Source organism: Vigna unguiculata, chromosome 9, assembly GCF_004118075.2.
Source record: "Vigna unguiculata cultivar IT97K-499-35 chromosome 9, ASM411807v1, whole genome shotgun sequence".
NCBI classification, from domain to species: Eukaryota; Viridiplantae; Streptophyta; class Magnoliopsida; order Fabales; family Fabaceae; genus Vigna; species Vigna unguiculata.
In genome coordinates, this window is record NC_040287.1 from 15,610,726 (window position 1) to 15,632,621 (window position 21,896).

The following is a 21,896-nucleotide window of genomic DNA, read 5'->3' on the forward strand; positions in this document are numbered from 1 at the left end:
TAATTATTGTTGTTGATTTACAAATCAATCAATGTAAAGACTCAATTAATTTGTTGGCATCCTCACTTTTAATCAAAGTACAGTCTCAATTAAAAGTGAGAATTGTTTAGATTGTCCATAGTAAATTTAATCAAAGTACAATCTCAATTAATTTTACTATGCCTAATCATGTCTATTCCTTTGTTTCTTTACCAAATAGAAAACTTAATTAATCAAAGTAGAGTCTTGACTAATTTTAGTTAAAGTAATTACCTCTAATCAAATTAAAGTCTCAATTATTGGCAAAAACTTATTTAATCAAATGAAAGTTTCTAAACAAAATCAAAGTAAAATCTCAATTTAATTTAAAAACCTTTTAACTCATATGATTAGCATGCATGTAGATTCAAAATCATTATTTTCTATTCGATTAAGAAGCAAATGACATAGATAAAAAAAAACCACAACAATAATCAAAATAACAAAACATATAAATTCATCTAACCTCAGAATCCATTTGAGAAATTACAGTGGAATCAACCCTTAAAGCTTAGCCCTCCATGGCTTTGATGGAATACATGATGATATGAAAGAAAGAAAATAAAAGAAAGAATGAGAGATGTGGTGCCAAAACCAGAGAGTTCTAAGTGTCTAAGCTGTCAGCTGTAAAAATTGTCAGTTTCTCCGCTTCTGCTCCCTTAAGTCTCTTTATATAGGCTTCCACTGGACTTTGGGCTTTATCTGTCAGTTGCTAAATTCTTTCATTTTTATTTAATTAATTAGCAACTCAATTTCTGTCCAATTTCCAATTCTGCCCCTCTTATTTAAGCATTTTTACAAAATTGACCAGAGTTTGACCAGTTTGACCAGAGTTTGACCAGAGTTTGACCAGTTGACCAGTTTGACTGTCCAATAGCAGCCTGACACGTGGCGCAGAGTGTCTCTCTCCAGAATTAGGGTTTCACTCTCACACTCTTCTCCCTCCCTCGTGACGGCGCGGCTGCCGGCGTGGTGCTGCTCCGGCGAGCTCTTCCGACGCGGTTCCTGTTCGAAGATGGTGGTGAAGCTGCGGTGGCCATGGTGGTGCAGTGGTGCGGCGGCGAGTTGCAGAGAAAATGAAGCTGTCTCATCACACACCCACACTTATCCTTTTGCACTCCTGGGCAAAATTGAACAATTTCAAAACTTTTTTTGAGGTCTTTTATTCCATATTTTCAGTGGATTAAAGAAATGAATACCAATGGAAACAGATCAATCTTCTAGAAAACATGTTGTCATGCACAAACAAATGGATAAAATTCTGTTTTTCACACATGAGTTAATCTTTTGAGTTTATAAGATAATCAAATATGAAAAAGAAACACTCAAGTCAAATGTATATTTTCTCACCAAGATTCGCTCAAGTGTTTTGGCTTGTGTTTTCACTCAAAATACCCATGCAAGTAAATACTCTCAATGCTTAGCAAGACTCTAATATTCACAGCTTTCAGAAAACATGCATTCAAAAATCATGAGGACTTTTAACAGGTTATAATGAGGCCAAGGCAAAGGTAGGAAAAACTTTAGGATTTGTGTGTTTTTGAAATAGTAAGGAAGAAAGAGTTATGGAGCACAGTTTCAAAAACAATCTTTACTTCTTCTTCTTTTTTTTTTTTTTTTTTTTTTTTAATCCTTTGTTTCTCTTTTTCAGACAGCAATCATTTTTCATTTCACACTCTGTCATCAACAATTATTTTCCTTTTTGCCATTTTTACAACTTTGTGGGGGAAATACTCACCCCCACACTTTATTCCTCAACCAATCTCAACATAATCCACTAGCTCCTTCTTTCTCCCTAAGGTAAGGAAAAAAAATGGTCTTTTTCTTTTTAAGGTTTAACAGTTTGCTCAAAACAAGAAAAAGAGGTTTAAGCTCAAGGGGCTACCAATGGATCAATGTTATGGTTAGCTTATTTGGCCAAGTAGCTAAAAACAAGAAATGCCTCAGTCATATCAAATCATGCATGTCCACCTAAGATGCAAAACAACAGAATCAAGCTAAACATTTGAGTACCAACAAGACATGAGCAAATCACACAAGAAAAATAGGAATGACACACAGTAGTTCATCCTTACAATAAAGCTCAAAACTCACAAGGTCAAAAACTCTTTCACAAAAGATTTATTCCAGAAACTCTCAAATCAACTCAATCAGTAATTCACAGAAATAATCCATTCATAGCACATGACTCTTATTTTCCCAGAATTATGATCGTTCCAATTAGTAAATCAAATCAAAAAATCCAATGTCAATATGTTTTATTGAAAGCAGAAACTTTTTTTTTTTAAATAAAAACAAACAAAAAACAAAATTAGAAAAGGAAAAACAAAACAAATAGAAAACAAAAACAGAAAAGGGGGAAATCTCCCCACACCCCCACACTTTATCCATGCATTGTCCTCAATGTATTCAATATGTATAAAATGCAAAGAAAAAGTATGAAGTGTACTTACCTCCTCAAGGTGGAAGGTATGAGGGAGAAGTCAAGTTCATCCCATCCATCGTCTTATTCAGCATATCTTGATTTTCATTGAATATCCGAAGACGATGCCCATTAACTTTAAAAGTTCTTGCTGAAGATTCTTCCTTGATCTCCACTGCTCCATAAGGGAAGACTTCTGTAACAATGTATGGTCCTTCCCAAGTAGAACGCAACTTACCACTCATGTGACCAAGCTTGGATTTGTATAGTAACACCTTCTGGCCTACCTTGAAATCCTTTCTAGCCACAAGCTTTTGGTCATGGAACTTCTTGGTTTTCTCTTTGTAGAACTTTGAATTTTCATAGGCTGCAAGCCTAATCTCCTCTAGTTCTTGCAATTGAAGTTTTCGCTCAGTTCCTGCTTCTTCCAAATCCAAGTTGCATGCTTTCACGGCCCAATAGGCCCGATGTTCAATCTCCACAGGTAGATGACAAGCCTTTCCAAAAACCACCCTGAAAGGTGACATACCTATAGGTGTTTTGTAGGCTGTCCTGTGTGCCCAAAGTGCTTCATCCAATCTTGTGGCCCAATCCTTTCGACTAGGCTTCACTACTTTCTCTAGTATCTTTTTAATCTCTCTGTTAGAGATCTCTGCTTGTCCATTGGTTTGGGGGTGATATGATGTAGCAATGCGATGTGTCACCCCATACTTCTTCAACATGTTCTCAAGTAGCCTATTACAGAAATGAGTCCCCTGGTCACTGGTGATGGCTCGTGGTATCCCAAATCTGCAGAAAATGTTAGACCTGACAAAACTCATAACAACTCGAGAATCATTAGTCTTTGTAGCTATGGCTTCCACCCATTTGGAGACATAGTCTACAGCAAGCAAAATATAAGAAAACCCAAAAGAAGGAGGAAAAGGACCCATAAAATCAATACCCCAAATATCAAATACCTCACAATATAGCATGGGTTGTTGAGGCATTTCATCCCTTCTTGTAATGGATCTGGCTGCCCTTTGGCACTGCTCACAATTTTCATATACCCTCTGTGCATCTTTAAAAATGGTAGGCCAATATAATCCACAATCTAACACCTTCCTACCTGTTCTTTGTGTGCCATAATGTCCACCAAAAGGAGACGAATGACAGAACTCAAGCACATGAGGTATCTCGATATCTGGAACACACCTCCTTATGACTTGGTCACTACCAATGCGCCATAAGATTGGGTCTTCCCAGATATAGTACTTTGCCTCACTTTTTAGCTTGATTCTTTCATATTTGGAGAAGGAAGGAGGAATAGCAGAAACAACCAAATAATTAACAATGTCAGCAAACCAAGGTTCAGGAAACATACCTTTCACAGCAGTCAATGCTAGGAGGACTTCATCAGGAAATTCATCCTTAATAGGAATGTTATCTTCTCCATTTTCAATCCTGCTAAGATGATCAGCTACCAAGTTATGTGCTCCACTTCTGTCTAGAATCTCAATGTCAAACTCTTGGAGCAGTAGCATCCATCTGATCAACCTTGGTTTTGAATCTACTTTCTTCAGAAGGAATTTTAATGCTGCATGATCAGTATGAACAATTACCTTGGAATCAAGTATATACGGTCTGAATTTGTCCAAGGCAAACACAACGGCCAATAATTCCTTCTCAGTCGTGGTGTAGTTAGCCTGCGCTGTGTCCAATGTTCTGGAAGCATAATATATCACATGTGATAGCTTCCCATCTTTTTGTGCAAGCACCGCTCCTACTGCAAAGTTTGATGCATCACACATCAACTCGAACGGTAATGTCCAGTCAGGTGGCTGGATAATAGGAGTAGTGGTAAGCGCCTTTTTCAATGTATCAAACGCATCTTTGCACCTCTCTCCAAAGTCAAATACTACATCCTTTTGCAACAAGTTGGAGAGAGGGTTGGCTATCTTGCTGAAGTCCTTGATAAACCTCCTGTAAAATCCTGCATGTCCAAGAAAAGATCGAACCTCTTTCACAGAAGAGGGGTAAGGCAATTGTGAAATAATATCTATTTTAGCAGGATCTACAGATATACCATTCTTGGAAACAACGTGACCTAAAACTATACCTTGTTCCACCATAAAATGACATTTTTCAAAATTTAGAACAAGGTTAGTTTCTTCACATCTCTCCAAGACTCTAGCAAGATTAGACAAGCAATGATCAAAAGATGAACCATATACACTAAAATCATCCATAAAAACCTCAATACAATGCTCCAACAAATCTGAAAAATACTCATCATACATCGCTGAAATGTTCCAGGAGCATTGCAAAGGCCAAATGGCATTTTCCTATAAGCATATGTACCGAATGGACAAGTAAAAGTAGTCTTATGTTGATCCTCTGGGGCAATACAAATCTGAAAATACCCAGAGAATCCATCAAGAAAACAGTAATGAGACTTACCTGCCAATCGATCTAACATCTGGTCCATGAATGGTAAAGGAAAGTGGTCCTTCCTGGTGGCCTGGTTTAGTCTTCTATAATCAATACAGACCCTCCAGCTATTCTGAATACGAGTAGGAATCAACTCGTTCTTCTCATTCTTGACCACGGTGATCCCAGATTTCTTGGGGACCACATGTACAGGACTCACCCAAGTGCTGTCAGAAATGGGATATATAATACCTGCTTGTAGCAACTTGGTGACTTCTTTCTTCACAACCTCCATCAGCTGAGGATTCAGTCTCCTCTGAGGTTGCCTCACTGGCTTAGCATCCTCCTCCAAGAGTATTCTGTGCATGCAGAAAGAAGGACTAATACCAGGAATATCTGCCAAAGTCCAGCCTATTGCTCGCTTGTGATCTTTGATAACCTGCAATAGCTTTTGTTCCTGCTCGTCAGTAAGCAAGGCAGATATAATAACAGGGAGTTTCCTATCCCTCTCAAGATAAACATATTTCAAATGAGATGGTAAAGGTTTCAACTCCAAAGTGGGTGGCTGTTCCACAGATGACAACATTTTATTGCCTAAGGTAATTTCAGCCACCTCAGCATCATACTTGGACGCCACAGAGGTATCAAATAGTGACACCACGTCCTCAACATCACCTGTTTTAAAATTTTCTCTTTCGTCTAAAATTGAACCCGAAATATTCGAAAGAGAAAAATCCAAAGAAGAAGAAAAACCAGATAAAGTGTCCAAAAGTCCAAAAGCATAATTGTTTACTACATTACTCAATAAATCAATACAAAACAAGGAATGGTCTTCAATTGGGTGCTTCATGGCTTCTAGCACGTTGAACTGCACCTTCTCATCTCCTATCTCCATAGTCAAGGATCCTGCATGCACGTCTATCTTGGTACGTGCTGTCATCATGAATGGTCTTCCCAAGATGATTGTGGTTGAACTCATTCCTTCATCATCCTTCATATCCAAGATATAGAAATCTGCAGGAAAAATTAACTTGTCCACACGGACAAGCACATCTTCTAGCACACCTGCAGGGTTAACTGTGCTACGGTTGGCCAACTGAATGACCACACCAGTAGACTTAAGAGGTCCAAGATGAAGTGAAGTAAAAACAGATAAAGGCATTACATTAATGGAAGCTCCTAAATCTAACATAGCATTGTCAAACTTAGTACTTCCTATAATGCAGGGAACAGAAAACATACCTGGATCCTTACACTTTTGTGGCATTCTGACTGCAGGCTTCTTAATTAAGCTAGAGACATTTCTTCCCATGTTCACTACCTCTTTGTCCATAATACGCCTTTTATGTGTACATAATTCTTTGAGAAACTTGGCGTATTTAGGAATTTGTCTCACAGCATCCAACAAAGGAATGTTTATCTCCACTTTCTTGAAGGTATTCAGGATTTCTTTGTCTAACTCCTCCATCTTTTTAGTTTTTGGTTTCAAACGGTTTGGATAGGGAGGAGGAGGAGAATAAGGAGAAGGATTTTCAGAGGAAGTATTAGGGGATACCAACCTGGAGTTATCACTGGGTGCAGGCATCTCAGATGTTGCTTGTGTTGCTTCATCTGATCTTCCTCTTTCATCATTAGGTACAACTTCATTGTCCTTATCTTCATCTTCTTGGGCATCCCCAAGACCTTGTATTTGCTTACCCGATCTTAAAGTAATAGCACTTACATTTCTCGGGTTGATTACAGTTTGTGCAGGCAAATTGTTTGAGCCTTGCTGAGACTTCATCTGATTTAACTCATTTGCCATTTGTCCAATCTGGTTCTGCAAGTTTTGATTGGTTGCTTCCATCGTCTGTTTTAACTCATTGATTTGTCCCTTCATCATGTTAGCCATCATTTTCATCATTGCCTCCATGTTTGAATCACCAGAGGTTGCAGTTGGTTGTGGTTGTTGCCTCTGTTGAGGTGGAACATAGACTTGTTGGTGTTGAGGCTGTTGATTCCCCCATTTCTGGCTGGGATATTCCTTCCAATCTGGGTTGTACTTGTTGGAGGACAGATCATGGTTGTATTGCTGCCGAGGTGGTCTATTATTGCCATAGATGTTTGCAGCATATGCCTGAGGTTGTTCATTGTCTAACGTCCCTGTCTCTTTTAACATAAAACAAGCCTCTGTAGGATGATTCGTAGAAGCACAAATTCCACATAAAGTAGAAGGGATAGGCTTTTTCTGTAAGTCTGTCAAGGTCCTTACCATGGCTGCTAAGTCATCCAACTTCCCTTCTAATTTCTTGTGATCTGCAACATATGAAGCTTCTACTCCATGGGTTCCCTTCAATAGAGTTATAGAATTACTCCTTGTGGAAAATTGTTGATGGTTCGATGCCATAGTTTCAATCAATTGTCTTGCATTTGTTGGCGTTTTGTCCATCAATGACCCTCCACTTGCAGCATCTATCATTTGTCTATCCATGATACTCAATCCCTCATAAAAGTATTGAATGAGGAGATGCTCGTTTATCTGGTGATGAGGACAGGAAGCACACAACTTTTTGAATCTTTCCCAATACTCGTGAAGACTTTCTCTTTCTTGTTGCCTTATCCCATAAATATCTTTGCGAATAGCAGCAACTCTAGATGCTGGAAAAAACTTTTCCAGAAATAATCTTTTCAGAGTCTCCCAGGTATTGATGGATCCTGGCGGAAGGCAGTATAACCAATTCTTAGCGGCATCTTGCATTGAGAATGGAAAAGCCTTAAGCTTGATATGTTCCTCTGTCACTGTTGTAGGTCTCATGGATGAACAAACAACATGAAATTCCTTCAAGTGATGGTATGGGTCTTCTCCTGCTAATCCATGGAATTTGGGTAAAAGATGGATTAACCCAGACTTGAGCTCACATTCTCCATCTGGATATTGGATGCACATGTTTTGTGTAATTGCTGCATCCGGTGAAGCCAACTCTCTTATTGTTCTTTCTTCCATTCTATCTTCTTGAATTTCTGGTTCAGGTGATGGATCAGAAGATATGTTAATCACCGGAGGTGATTCTAGTGGTACACTTTCAGTGGTAGGTTCAGATGATGATGGTGCTCCTTCAGTAGAACACCTGAGATCAAGTCTCCTACGTGATTTACGCAAGTTCCTTTCAAGTTCTGAATCAAGTTGATAAAATTGACCCGGATTGGCCCGAGTCATGCACTATGCAGGTCCACCTGAAAGTGTTTCCCTGTGTGTTGTTTTTTTTTTCTCTTCCTATTCTTGTTTTGGAGAAAGATTTCAAGAAAGAAATGAGTTAAGATGTCGTTGGGTCTACTCCCAGGAAAGAGAGGTGCGTCACAGTGGACAACTTAAATACCAAGTCTTTCCTAGACAGAGTTTTCCAAACTAGTCTCAAAAAAATTTCTTAAAAGAAATTCTTAATCAAAACAAAAATAGAAATTTGCTTGGAATATATTGAAAGAAAACTAGAGACTACAAAATAACAAACTATATTAAACGTATATGCGTAAAATAAATAAAAAATAAAAAATAAAATAAAATAAAATAAATTAAAATAAAATAAAATAAATAAAAACAGAATCAAAATAAAAGAAATACTAACCGTATTCCCCGGCAACGGCGCTAAATTTGATATCGCTGTCGTTAGGCGATCAAATTACCACTACTTTAGCAACTTCAGTATTGCCAATTTGTAGTGAAGAAAATAGTTAGGGTTAAGATAACCCTGAGTCGTCTCACAACGAATACGGAATTGATCTCAAATATTTGATTCTTAAAAATGCAATTAAAACTAGCAACTATAAAAATAGGGGGATTTTGATATGCAAAGAAAATGACACGGAAGATTGTAAACACAGTAATAGTAAATAGGTCAATTCCACTGCTTTTTCTAAATAAGATTCTTCATTGGTTATCTAGAGATTATTGTTAAATTAATTATTATTGTTGATTTACAAATCAATCAATGTAAAGACTCAATTAATTTGTTGGCATCCTCACTTTTAATCAAAGTACAGTCTCAATTAAAAGTGAGAATTGTTTAGATTGTCCATAGTAAATTTAATCAAAGTACAGTCTCAATTAATTTTACTATGCCTAATCATGTCTATTCCTTTGTTTCTTTACCAAATAGAAAACTTAATTAATCAAAGTAGAGTCTTGACTAATTTTAGTTAAAGTAATTACCTCTAATCAAATTAAAGTCTCAATTATTGGCAAAAACTTATTTAATCAAATGAAAGTTTCTAAACAAAATCAAAGTAAAGTCTCAATTTAATTTAAAAACCTTTTAACTCATATGATTAGCATGCATGTAGATTCAAAATCATTATTTTCTATTCGATTAAGAAGCAAAGGACATAGATAAACAAAAACCACAACAATAATCAAAATAACAAAACATATAAATTCATCTAACCTCAGAATCCATTTGAGAAATTACAGTGGAATCAACCCTTAAAGCTTAGCCCTCCATGGCTTTGATGGAATACATGATGATATGAAAGAAAGAAAATAAAAGAAAGAATGAGAGATGTGGTGCCAAAACCAGAGAGTTCTAAGTGTCTAAGCTGTCAGCTGTAAAAATTGTCAGTTTCTCCGCTTCTGCTCCCTTAAGTCTCTTTATATAGGCTTCCACTAGACTTTGGGCTTTATCTGTCAGTTGCTAAATTCTTTCATTTTTATTTAATTAATTAGCAACTCAATTTCTGTCCAATTTCCAATTCTGCCCCTCTTATTTAAGCATTTTTACAAAATTGACCAGAGTTTGACCAGTTTGACCAGAGTTTGACCAGAGTTTGACCAGTTGACCAGTTTGACTGTCCAATAGCAGCCTGACACGTGGCGCAGAGTGTCTCTCTCCAGAATTAGGGTTTCACTCTCACACTCTTCTCCCTCCCTCGTGACGGCGCGGCTGCCGGCGTGGTGCTGCTCCGGCGAGCTCTTCCGACGCGGTTCCTGTTCGAAGATGGTGGTGAAGCTGCGGTGGCCATGGTGGTGCAGTGGTGCGGCGGCGAGTTGCAGAGAAAATGAAGCTGTCTCGAATGGAGGACCAAAGTGTGGAGGCGCGACTGCCGGCGTTGCGCTGCTGCGATGTGAAGTGCGACGCGGTGGTGTTGCGGAGGCGCGAACGAAGAGATGCGACGCGGGGGCTGATGCGCGGTGGCCGTCGGCGCTGTTTCGCGAAGGAAGAGATGCGCGAGGTGCAGAGATGGAGGTTGAAGTTTCCGGCGAGGACAGTGGTTGCGGGTTCGTGGTGGCTCTCTGCGGAGAAGATGACCGCGAGTGGCACCGCTGGATGGTTCGCGGTGGTGGTGGTGATGACGCGTCGCTGCAGAATCGTGGTGGCCGGAAACGGCGGTGGCTGCCGTGGAGGTTGATGGTGGCGGCTAGGGTTTGGGGAAAATTAGGGTTTCTGTTTTGGGAGATGAAGATGATGACGTGGCAGAATCTGATTGGTTAATTTGGTGAGGGTAGGATTATGACACGTGGCTTGTTCTGGTTGGCTAATTTTAAGAGGTGGGGATTGCCACATGGCATGATCTGGTTTAGTGGAGTTTAAGTGGTAGGAGGGGTGCAACTTAGTGAAAACTGGGGATGCAGAACAGGTTTTTGTGGTCCACTTGAGGGAGGAGTGTGCAAATGAAAACTGGGGGTGCATTTAGCTCCTGATTTATTCTTTTTCAGAATTTCTTGATTTTGGACTTATTTTGTAACTTTGAATATTTCAAAATCACATTATTAATCGACCAAAAATAAATTCCAGCTGCATTAACAAACGTTAAAATATCCAATAATATTTTATGCAACTAAAATCAATTTTTATGCCACTTTTACCAAACTTACTCAATAAATCCAATAATCACAAATCCTAATTAAATCAATCTTTAAGCACAGAAAATTCAATTAAATCCCCAAATTTAAATATTAAATGAGGGCAAAAATTTGAACTCATCAACGAGTTTTGTGATACTTGATGTTACTTAATTTGGTTTTCATTTTCAGATTTGACTGTGGTATTATGGTACTGAAATATCTTGAACATTGGGAAGCTAACAAAAAGTACAATGGCCAAAGTATGCCTACTTATACTAGGGTAAATTTAATGTGCAAAGAGGAAATTTGTTCATTCATGCCTTGAATTGAAAAGTTAAGTTCAATGTATTGAGTTTAATGTATGAAAATTTAAGTAAAATTTATTTTAGCCGTATCATGTCATAATTATACACATTGTAGCCATAAAACACATTAGACTTAAGGCTATAATGTGACACCACGTAGCATGATCAATCAAAGTAAGAGAATTTTTTTACATGTCTCATCTTTGCATCTTATACTCTATATAAATGAATGCATTAAGCCATCAATCATAAAAATATTTGAATAAAAGTACATATCAATTAAAATTCTTGCAACGCATGTTCTACCAGGGGTGCAGCCTATTTAACCAAACCCCAATATTGCCATTTTCCATGCGCCATTATTGTACAAAATCTAAAAATTAATCATAAGCAAAAAAACAATATACTTTTTAAACATATTTGATTTATTCTTCTAGAATTTTCTTCAAATGTGTGCAGTTATGGATACAAATTATGAAAAGCTAATAAAAAATATTGATTAGAAGAAGCAAATACTAGCCTTGAGTTGTTGAACATATGTTTGAATAAGAAAATTAGCACATTGTTGGGGTGTGAACTACTTACTGCTAGAATAGACTATGTTGTGTTCTCATCACCTAATAAATTTACAATCTGGCACACCATTCTTTGATAATTTGTACCTGCCCCCTCACATTGATACAACCACCCTACAATTTAAGTAAAGTAGAAAATGTACGCGCAATTATAAAAAATAACCAAATGGTTGCCAAATTAATGAAGGAAAAGGTTATGGGCCAATATATGAATAAATAAGCACCAATTGTTGTCGAGTTTCCTCTCTAATGTCGGCAACTGTAGAAGTATAATTGACTCCCCTAAGTATGTCTCGACCTCTAACTGTTGTAAAGGGACTTACGTTGAACCCCAAAATCTTAGCTGTTATAGTTTAAGAGAGAGTTAGATAAGAGTAAAATATTTCATATATGATTTACCATACATGAAACTATTAAAGAATCCATTTAGTCCATGTCCATAATACACAACTACTTTCCTCTCATCACCCTTTTCATTTTAGTATTACTATGTCAGCATTTCTAGTTGATTTTTCTATCTGGTGCTTTTTCCCTCTTTACTATATCCTCCTTTACCACTAGCTAGGTTTAGTCCAAGGACTACACCAAAACCAAATTTTCTTAAATTGCAAATTCAATGCAGCCAAACACACACAAATGGATTATCATCAAAATTAAACACCTAAAAATGGTCATGACTCATCGAAAATCATCAAATGAAGTTGAATTCGAACACGGAAACACCCAAAGATTGTGTCTTATCTGATGAAGGATTGACCGGTCAAAGACCAATTGAAACTCCCCCAAGAAGAATTACAAGAAGCATGACTAGAGGGGAGGATCCTTCTTCTATGTCTCTTTCTTTATTTTCCATCTTAATTTTGTGATTTCTCTAAGTTGACTTAGTTGACTTAATTTTGGTTGACTTGTTGACCTTTGACTAGGGTTGACTCATTGACCAAAGTTGACGTGACTTAAGTCAATATGCTAATCCTTGTTTAATTTGTTTTGTAGGTTAATTTAGTAGAAGGGAGCATGATAGGTGGTGCATAGTGATTGGGGAACATGAATGATGTGGATGAGAGAGTAAAGCAAAAGCAAAAAGTATAAAGCAAAAGTAGACATTGTACCTTTTGTCTCTTTTGTTCTTTATGCTCTTTTGACATGATTTTGAGATCACTTTTGTCTCATTCTCCCTCACTTGGCCGAGAATCCATATGGGAAGACACACCACCATTTCATTTTGTGCTAGCTTTTAGATGCTTCTAGAATTTAGGTTTTTCTTGCTTTTATAGTTAGTCCCTTTTACATCTTTTGTATTTTGCTTAGAGACCCTAAGACTATCTAAAGGGGAGCTCTACTAATTGTAAAAGGGTAGAATATTTTGAATTAAAACACTCTTTGTTTCAACCTCATTTTCGTGAGCTAGCCCTCCTTTAAGGAGTGGAGAACTCTTTGCCTTATCTTGCCTATGCAAGTGGCCGCACCACATCACTCATCTCTAGAGCTTGGTTTGGCTATGCCCCCTCTAAGAGTGGCGCGCTTCACTTCTGTAGTAATTACTATCTATCTCTTCCATTTTGCTTTTATTCTTCTTTATTTCTATTACATTTACGTTTTGGGTTTCCATCCTTGTTCTTTTTTTTAATGCAATTTGTCTCCTTCCTTTAAGCTCTTAGAAGTGAACCTTCACATCTAGATAGCTTGCTATCTTAATGTCCAGTGTAACGTCCCTATTGAAAATTACTTAATTAAAATAAATAAATAATAATTGAAAATCAAACGTCATAATTTTATGGGTTAAGTATGTTTTTAGTCCCTGAACTTTGACTTAAAATTGGAATTCGTCCCTGGTTAAAACTTTGATAAATTTTGGTCCCTAAAGTTTAAAAATGAATGAATATAGTCCTTTTAACCCAATTTTTGTTAACTTTTTTTTTTACGTTTTGAACGCATATCTCAGTAAATATTGAGTCGAGAATGTGTCAAACGGCGTAAACAACTCCAATAATTATTGAGAAATGCTTTCGAAACTTAGAAAAGAGTTAACAAAATTGGGTTAAAAGGACTATATTCATTCATTTTTAAAGTTTAGGGACCAAAATTTATCAATGTTTCGACCAGGGACGAATTCCAATTTTAGACCAAAGTTGAGGGACTAAAAACATACTTAACCCTAATTTTATTATTCCCAAACGTGAGAAAATTTGAAATTTATTTCTCACATTTAAAATTAAATAAACCAATTCATAAATGTATTACAAGTTCCAAAACAAACACCAGTTTAAACCAAACATAAATAAATCCCTAGTAAAGGGTCCCAAGCTATCCATCTCTCTGTCACTATATATCAACAACATCATCTGGAATATCATCTGCTTCCGTGTGATAAGTCATACAATCATCGCCAAACATAAACAAAAAGGGTGAGCTCATAATAATTAACACATAAGTTAATAAAATTAATATACACCCAACTATTTTATTCTAGTTAGTTCTTGGCCAAGACCTTAATACCCCGAGGCTTTTCAACCTTCAATTAACATAAATAATTGACCATGAATTCAGGATATATGATGCTCCCATGAACTTACCCGCTCGTGGTCGTCCCTTTACGAACGTCCCCACTCATAGTCCTGCCTCTACGGACCTCTTCGCCCGTAGTCTAATACACGTGATCCACCAACTACGAACCTCCCCGCTCGCAGCATCTCTCAAGTGTGAGCACAGAACATATGAACCTCCTCGCTCGTATCCCTACACGAGAGTATCAAGATATGAATCTCCCCACTCATATCATCACATGTTCACCACTACCCATGAACCTACCCGCTCATGGCACAATATCTCCTAATCCAAGTCTCACATCACAACATGATAACAAAAGAAAAAAAGAGTTCTTGGTTGAGCCCTATCGCCTAGTGTTGCCTAGGTGCCGCCAGGAAAAAATACTACTCAAAACCGCCTGGCGGGACACCATTGTCGCCAGGTGCCAAGCTGCTTCCAGACCCATTAACTTAGGGTCTATCGCCCAGCGGATCCCTTCTTATCGCTAGGCGCCACACGTTCTAGGGAGATCCCTAATGGTCCAATCGCCTGGTGGCCATGCATGTGTCGCTAGGCACTGTATCAGTAGCGAGACTCTACTGGTTTTAACACCCAAAATAGATTGAACTTACAATCTAAAGTACTTCCAAAAGTCCAAATATACACTCGTTAATCAAGGTCAAATTCTTGATACCCTACCATCCCCACATAGTTCCAAGTACCTATAATTCACATTCCACAATTCCTCCATGCAAGACCTATGATTTACCAAATACTCTACCATTGCATAATGACTCAATCAACTTATGAACTCATCATCAAACAATCTGCTTCTACAACACTGTTATAGTACCCAAAACCTTTCTCTCAAATACCTTCCAATTGAATCTACATAACTATAATTGAGACTTTATTCTACCAAATCGTGATTATCCAATATCTATAAACCAAATCAAATAAAACTCACATTCTCCTAGTGCCCACAACTTTCATTACCCTTAATCTTCACACTGCTTTCAATATACTATAAGCACACTTTCATAAGCACATACCACTACCATAAGCACACCTTCATAATCTTTTCATTATAGTATTCCAAATTATCGAGGCTTAAGGTTAATATTCTCATTCACCTAAATTTATCAAAATGACCCCTACGCAACTCTCGGTTTCTGCACCATTAGAACACTAAGCTGGAAAAGTTCCAGCTATTGCTTGGCGGCAGATTATGCGCTGCCAGGCAGCGTATCAGATTCTGGGAATTTCCCAGTTTTTCCCTTTGTGCGAAAAAAATCCCTAAGCTTCCCTAACCCCGTTTCACCATACCACTAGGCCGAATCCATACGCACATCCAGAAAATAAAATGCAAATATATGGATACGAATAATTAACAATCAGACGCTAGTAATCAATTCCTTATTGATCTCGCTCAACCCCTATCATAATTCAATGATTACACCCATACCCTTGCTATGAAGCTTTATCATACAATCTAATTATTCAATTTACATTATTAATCATCAAACACGGTATACACCAACATATTCCAAAAGTCGTAATGACTCATGCACCAAAGCACAACAAAAATAGTACAGAACAACATCGCGCCGCTTGGCGGTAGTTTATTGTCGCCAGGCGGTTCATAGTAGAACCCAGAAACTGGGTCAAATCTGATGTGTCGCTTGGCGGCACACTCATGCCTGCCAGGCGATTTCTGGGAAAAAACCCAGAACTTACGGAAAATAGTGTAAACAGGGGAAAATTCATGCAATTGGTTCATAGCAAGGCATATTAATTCATTCATGAATAATACATAAAAGAGCAGTTCCCCTTACCTAGTAATCCTTGCTCCAAATAAACTTATAATCTTTGCCTTATGATGCCAAAAAGCCTTCCTTTGCTTCTCCAAAATCAGCTCTCACTCTTCCAAAAGCACGTATGATAACTCTCTCAATCCTCCCTCACTACTCACATGAACCAGGGCTGCACCTCTCACAATTCTTCCTTCTCACTATCAATTACTATTCCAATAATTTCTCTTTAATTTCCCTAAACGACTTTTTAATGCAAAAATAGGGCTTAATGACCCATCAATTATCATTACTAAAAGGTTTCCTCAGCCTTCCCAACTGCCACTTTCTGATGGCTAGGGTTTTTGACCCTTCCCATCCTAGCCAAAAAGAATTTAAGCAAAAAGGAAGCTATTTCGCGTATGACAAGGTTCAAACACACAACCAGTCAATTATAAAGTCAATGCTCAACCAATTCATGTTTCGTGATAATCCTTACACCTTTAGGAATTTAATATCACGGACAAAGATAAAATATATTACTAAAACAACAAGCAATTAGATTAATTACACAATTTGGCATACCTAGGACTCAAACCCAAGTCCTTTCAACACAACTAAGTATTCCCAACTATTTGAGCTAGTACTTTTCCACGTTAGAAAGACTAATAATTAATGTCATAAAGATTTCCATTACCTGCATTTATTAAATAATTATTTAATTTCCTCGGGTCTTACATCCAGTGGGATTCTTCCTTGAGTTTTCTTAAATAACTCATCACAATATTCATAAATCTAAAAGAAAACAAGATAATCCTTCATCATTATCTCATACAAATATCCGAGTCAAAACCTACATAATTACTCAACCGCACATCGAAATTGAGTCAACATCAACAATGATTCATATTAATCGCCAAATGAGTCAAACTTTCAAAATCAAATTAAATCATTCTCCAACTCTTGTAATCCATTCTAGCACCGAAAAATGTAACCTTTGGGTTAAATAAATGAAAATTTTCAACCTATATGTTCAATGTCATCAAAAATAAACTTTTGCATGTTCAACTTTCGGCTACTTTGTTCCATAAAATTAAACAAACAAAATAAGGGTTTTGGAGGGAGGAATACCTTTCGACGAATACGCAAGGGGGAAAGAGGTGTAATGGACTCACAAAACAGTTGAATGGTACGGTGGGGACAATGAAATGGTTGCCATCGACAACTTTCGATACTCGTTGTCTCCGGTAACCCACACACACAGATGCAATGCTTCACTTCTCTCTCTCTCTCTCTCTCTCTCTCTCTCTCTCTCTCGCTGCCTGCAATGGTGCTTCCTTTCCACAACTTTGCAACACTCATTCTCTCTCTCTCTCTCTCTCCCTGTCTCCACCACTTCCGAAACTTTCTCTGTCTTTCGCTCTCTTTCTCTCTTTCACGTTGGAAAACCAATCCTCCCGCACGTGTAAGGAATTGTTTCATTAAAGCATTTGCAAGAAAAAATTAAAAACTCCCTTGCCACGTTAGTAGTGTAAAAAACGTGTCAAAAAAATTTGTTCAAATATCATTTTTGTTTTTTTAATTGAACTGCATGCATTGGCAAGGTGACGTGGCTTGTATTTCTGACTTGCATTTGATGAAGATAAAAAAATTGTCTTGGACGAATAACCACTGGGAAGTGCAGTGCGGTTTCTTACAATTTGAAAGTTTGGATTTTTTTTTCTCTCCCGCTTCTTCGTTTTTGCCTTTCTCCTTTTGTATTTCCTTTTCTTTCTCTTTCTATTGTGTGGTTTATGGTTGTGCATTGTGAGTGAATTAAATTTAAAGCAAAGGAAATGGAAAGTATTGTCTGTGGTGAGAAGAAGAAATAATAGAGGAGCATAGGTGTTTGTGGTGTGAAGAAGGAATGGTAAAGGAACATAGGGTTCATCGAGCAAAAAAAAGAAAGGTTTGTGTGGCCATTTGGCATTGTTGTGGGGTTTGTTGTCTTCACCATTGAAGTAAGAAAATGGAAGACTTGGAAAAGATTAGGGAGAATAGTATTGTGTCTGTCGTTGGGGTCAGGGAGAACATTTGGTGGTGGTTGTTGTGTGGCGCAGAGGACCAAAGCGAAAAGACGTTGACTTGAATGGGTATTCTTCAATCGGTAAGGCGAAGCGCCTCCTCTGCCGACATTTGGTTGTTGTCACATTGTTTTTCGAGGTTCGAGTTCTTTATCTGTGTATTTCAAAGCCAAAAGCATTGATTCTGTTTTTCTTTAAGTTTTGTGGTTTTGTACTATACTATGTGTTAGCAGAGAGAGATGGAGAGAAGAGTATAATGCATACAATGATAGAGAGCAGAGAAATTAGAATGTATTTCTCATTGCATTGAAAGTGGAGGGTACAAAGTATTTTATACAGAACAGAAACGTAACAGAAACTAATAACTGCCAAACTCAATGCAGTTATTACAGTTATGTGATATTTTGAATTACAACAACAACACACCCCTCTTAATCCAAAATATTAATCAGTTTCAAACCCAACAACTCTCTTAGCTTTTCAAATCGACTTTGCCTTAGAGCTTTTGTAAACACATCAGCCACTTGATCCTCTGTAGGACAGTACACCAGCTCCAATATGCCTTGGCATATTTGATCTCTTAGGAAGTGGAACTTTGTTTCTATATGTTTACTTCTTCCATGGCAAACAGGATTTTTTGACAGACTGGGGGCAGATTTGTTGTTCACTAAAAGCTGAATTGGTTGTCTGCACTCAAGTTTTAACTCTTTAATGAGTGCTGAAAGCCATAAACATTGACAGGCTATTTCAGTAGAAGCAATATATTCTGCTTCACAAGAGGACAAGGCTACAACATTCTATTTCTTGGAGCACCACGAAATAGGTGCATGCATGTATCTAAAGAAATACCTAAATGTACTCCTTCAATCTATTCTATCCCCACACCAGTTTGAGTCAGTCCAGACCTCCATATTTCCTTCATCCTGACTTGTTCTTCTCGGAAAGAAAAGTCCAAGTTCTGTTGTTCCCTTTAAGTATATGAGTATATGTTTTGCTGCAGCTAAATGTGATGTCCTTAGGCTGTTCATGAAACAACTAACCAAACTAACCCTATAGCTAATATCTGGTATGCTATTACAAACATATCTTAGAGACCCTACAACCTGTTTATAAAGAGTTGCATCAACCAACCTTTCATCTGTTGCTTCACCCAATTTCAGATTAGCAATAACTGGTATAGGAACCGAATTATAATCTGCCATGTGGAATTTACTCAGAACTCCACTGATATACCTTCTCTGATGCAGCAGAATTTCCTTGGAAGTGTGTTTGAATTCTAGACCCAGAAAATAATTCAATCTCCCAAGATCAGTCATTTCAAATTCTAAATTCATCTTCTGTTTGAATAGCTCAATCTCAGGTTGTGAATCTCCTGTTACTAGTAAATCATTAACATATAGGCAAATCAATAACAAATTATTGGGTGAGATAACTTTCACATATACTCCATATTCAATTGTACATTTACTGAATCCAATGTGCAGTAGAAATGCATCAATGCATTTGTTCCTGGCACGTGAGGCCTGTTTTAAGCCATATAAGGCTTTATGCAGTATGAACACCTTATGTTCTTCTCCCTTCCTTTCGAATCCTGGTGGCTGCCTCACATAAACCTCCTCCTCTAGGGGTCCATTTAAGAAAGCTGATTTGACATCAAGCTGACTTATTTCCCAACCTTTCCAACTTGTAACAGCTATCACAAGCCTTATTGTTTCAAGCCTTGCAACTGGTGCAAAGACATCCGTGAAATCAATTCTTGGTTTCTACAGAAAACCTTTTGCCACCAGCCGGGCCTTATGTTTTGCTATGCTCCCATCTGGTTTAAACTTGGTTTTGAATACCCACTTAACATCAATTGGATGTTTATGATGAGGCAAGTCTACTAATTCCCAAGTCTTGTTCTTCTCTATGGACTTTAGTTCTTCAAGCATGGCCTCCTTCCATTTTGTTATGTCAACAGCTTGCTCCCACATTAGTGGTTCTGGATGAGCCAGGAATGCCAGATGCACGAGTTCTTCGTCATCTCTAATTTCACAATAAGCCATAACTTCATGATCCGTTAGTCTAGTGGAAGGAAATCTCACCCTCTGTGACCTTCTGTTGGTGTCATTTCCACTGTTGGTGCTGATTGTGGCAGCAACTTTGTCTTCAAGCAGACACGGGATGTGGCTTTTCTCAATAGTTACTGTCATAGGCTCCCAATTCCACTTTGTAGCCTTATCATCAACTACATCTCTACTTATCACAATTTGCTTCTTCTCTGGATTATACAGTTTGTTGGCACCGGTTGAGTGATATCCAACCAGTATAAGGGCCTCACTTCTATCTTCAAGATTCTTATGTTTCTCAGTTGGTATGTGCATATAGCAAACTGATCCAAAAATTCTAAGGTGGTGAACAACAGGTTTTTCTCCTATCCAAGCTTCTTAAGGGGTACAATCTGTTAAGGCTTTAATAGGACACCTATTTAGTACATAGGCAGCTGTAGAGATTGCCTCTCCCTAGAAATAGTGTGGTAGCCCCTTTCCTTTTATCATACATCTACACATATCAAGTAGCATCCTGTTTCTCCTCTCAGCAACCCCATTGTGTTGAGGGGTGTAAGGTGTTATCACTTCATGATGTATCCCCTTTGATTCACAAAATTCCATGACTTCTTTTGAATTAAATTCACCTCCTCCATCAGTTCTGAACACTTTTAATCTCAGACCAGATTGTCTTTCTACTGATGCAAAAAACTTCACAAAATTTGCAAACACCTTTTACTTTTCTTTCAACAAATAGAGCCACATTTTTCTAGTCCATTCATCCACAAAGATAAAAAAATACCTATTGCCTCCAAGTCAGAGTGTATCAAAAGGACCACACACATCCGAGTACACAATGTCAAGTGGCTATTTTGATCTCTTTGGTGCACACTTCTTAAACTCCTTTCGCGTTTGTTTACCAACAATGCAACCTTCACAAGTTTTATCAGGAACATGAATCAGTGGTATTCCACTTACTAACTTCTTGCTGCTTAATTGACCCAAACTTTTGAAGTTTGGGTGCCCAAATCTGTAGTGCCAAAGCCATCCTTCCTCTTCAACATTCACTGATGCTAGACACTGGATAACTGTTGCATTCATGTTGATCTTAAAAGTTCTATTTCGTGACATTGGAGCTCTAAGAATCAACCTTTGTTGTCCATCATACACCTCTATGTGATTTTGCTGCATTGACACAGTATAACCCTTCTCCAGTAATTGTCCCAAACTTAATAGATTATTTTTCATGTTAAGAACATACAATAGATCACTCATGTAAGCAGTTTTACCATCTTTTCGAGTGATCATTACTTTGCCAACTCCTTCTGTTGTTATTGTGCTGTTGTCCGCAAATTTGACGCTGCTTCTCACGCTTGGATCAAGATCTATCAGCCATTCTCTCCTCTCTGTCATGTGGTTGGAACACCCCGTGTCCAAATACCAGCAAGACTCGTCTTCTCCACTAATTATTGTGACCATTAACAGCACATGATCAGATTCACTATCGCTCTCGTCTTAGGCAAGATGTGCTTCATCACCTTTCTTGTTCTTTTTGCTTGAACTGTTGTGCCAACATTCATAGGAATAATGGCCAAACTTATCACACATATAACACTGAACCTTCCTTTTATCATAGGGTTTCCTGCCTCTACCTCTGCCATGTCTTCCTCCTCCTCTGGTACCATCATTTTGGCTAGTACCAGATTCATCCACTGAGTGCTCAGGATACTCTCCAGATCTGCCTCCACTTTTGCCACCCTGTGATCTCCCTCTTCCTCTTCTGCCACCACGTCCTCGGGAGCGTTGATTATCAACCCTGGTACTGAAGGCTTGATCAATACTTTTCTCATTATTCTTTCTCTCAATCAGCCGTTGCTCATGGGCTTCCAAAGAATTCTGCAATTCTTCAAGACTCATCTTCTCAAGATCCTTGCATTCTTCAATGG

At 37.9% G+C, this 21,896-nt stretch overlaps 2 protein-coding genes across 2 annotated transcripts; both read right to left on the reverse strand.

Annotated features, from left to right (window-relative positions):
- Positions 1–5,639: 5,639 nt before the first annotated feature.
- On the reverse strand, positions 5,640–7,775 carry LOC114163043 (the record flags this gene model as incomplete). Its single annotated transcript, XM_028047091.1, has 2 exons — positions 6,489–7,775; positions 5,640–6,434 (listed from the first exon to the last, which is right to left on the reverse strand). Coding segments are annotated over exons 1-2 (2,082 nt in total), but the record flags the coding sequence as incomplete, so codon positions are not given.
- A 13,042-nt stretch (positions 7,776–20,817) lies between these two features.
- On the reverse strand, positions 20,818–21,429 carry LOC114163489. Its single transcript, XM_028047799.1, has one exon. It carries the CDS (start codon positions 21,427–21,429, stop codon positions 20,818–20,820), a length of 612 nt encoding a protein of 203 aa, XP_027903600.1.
- Positions 21,430–21,896: the final 467 nt, after the last annotated feature.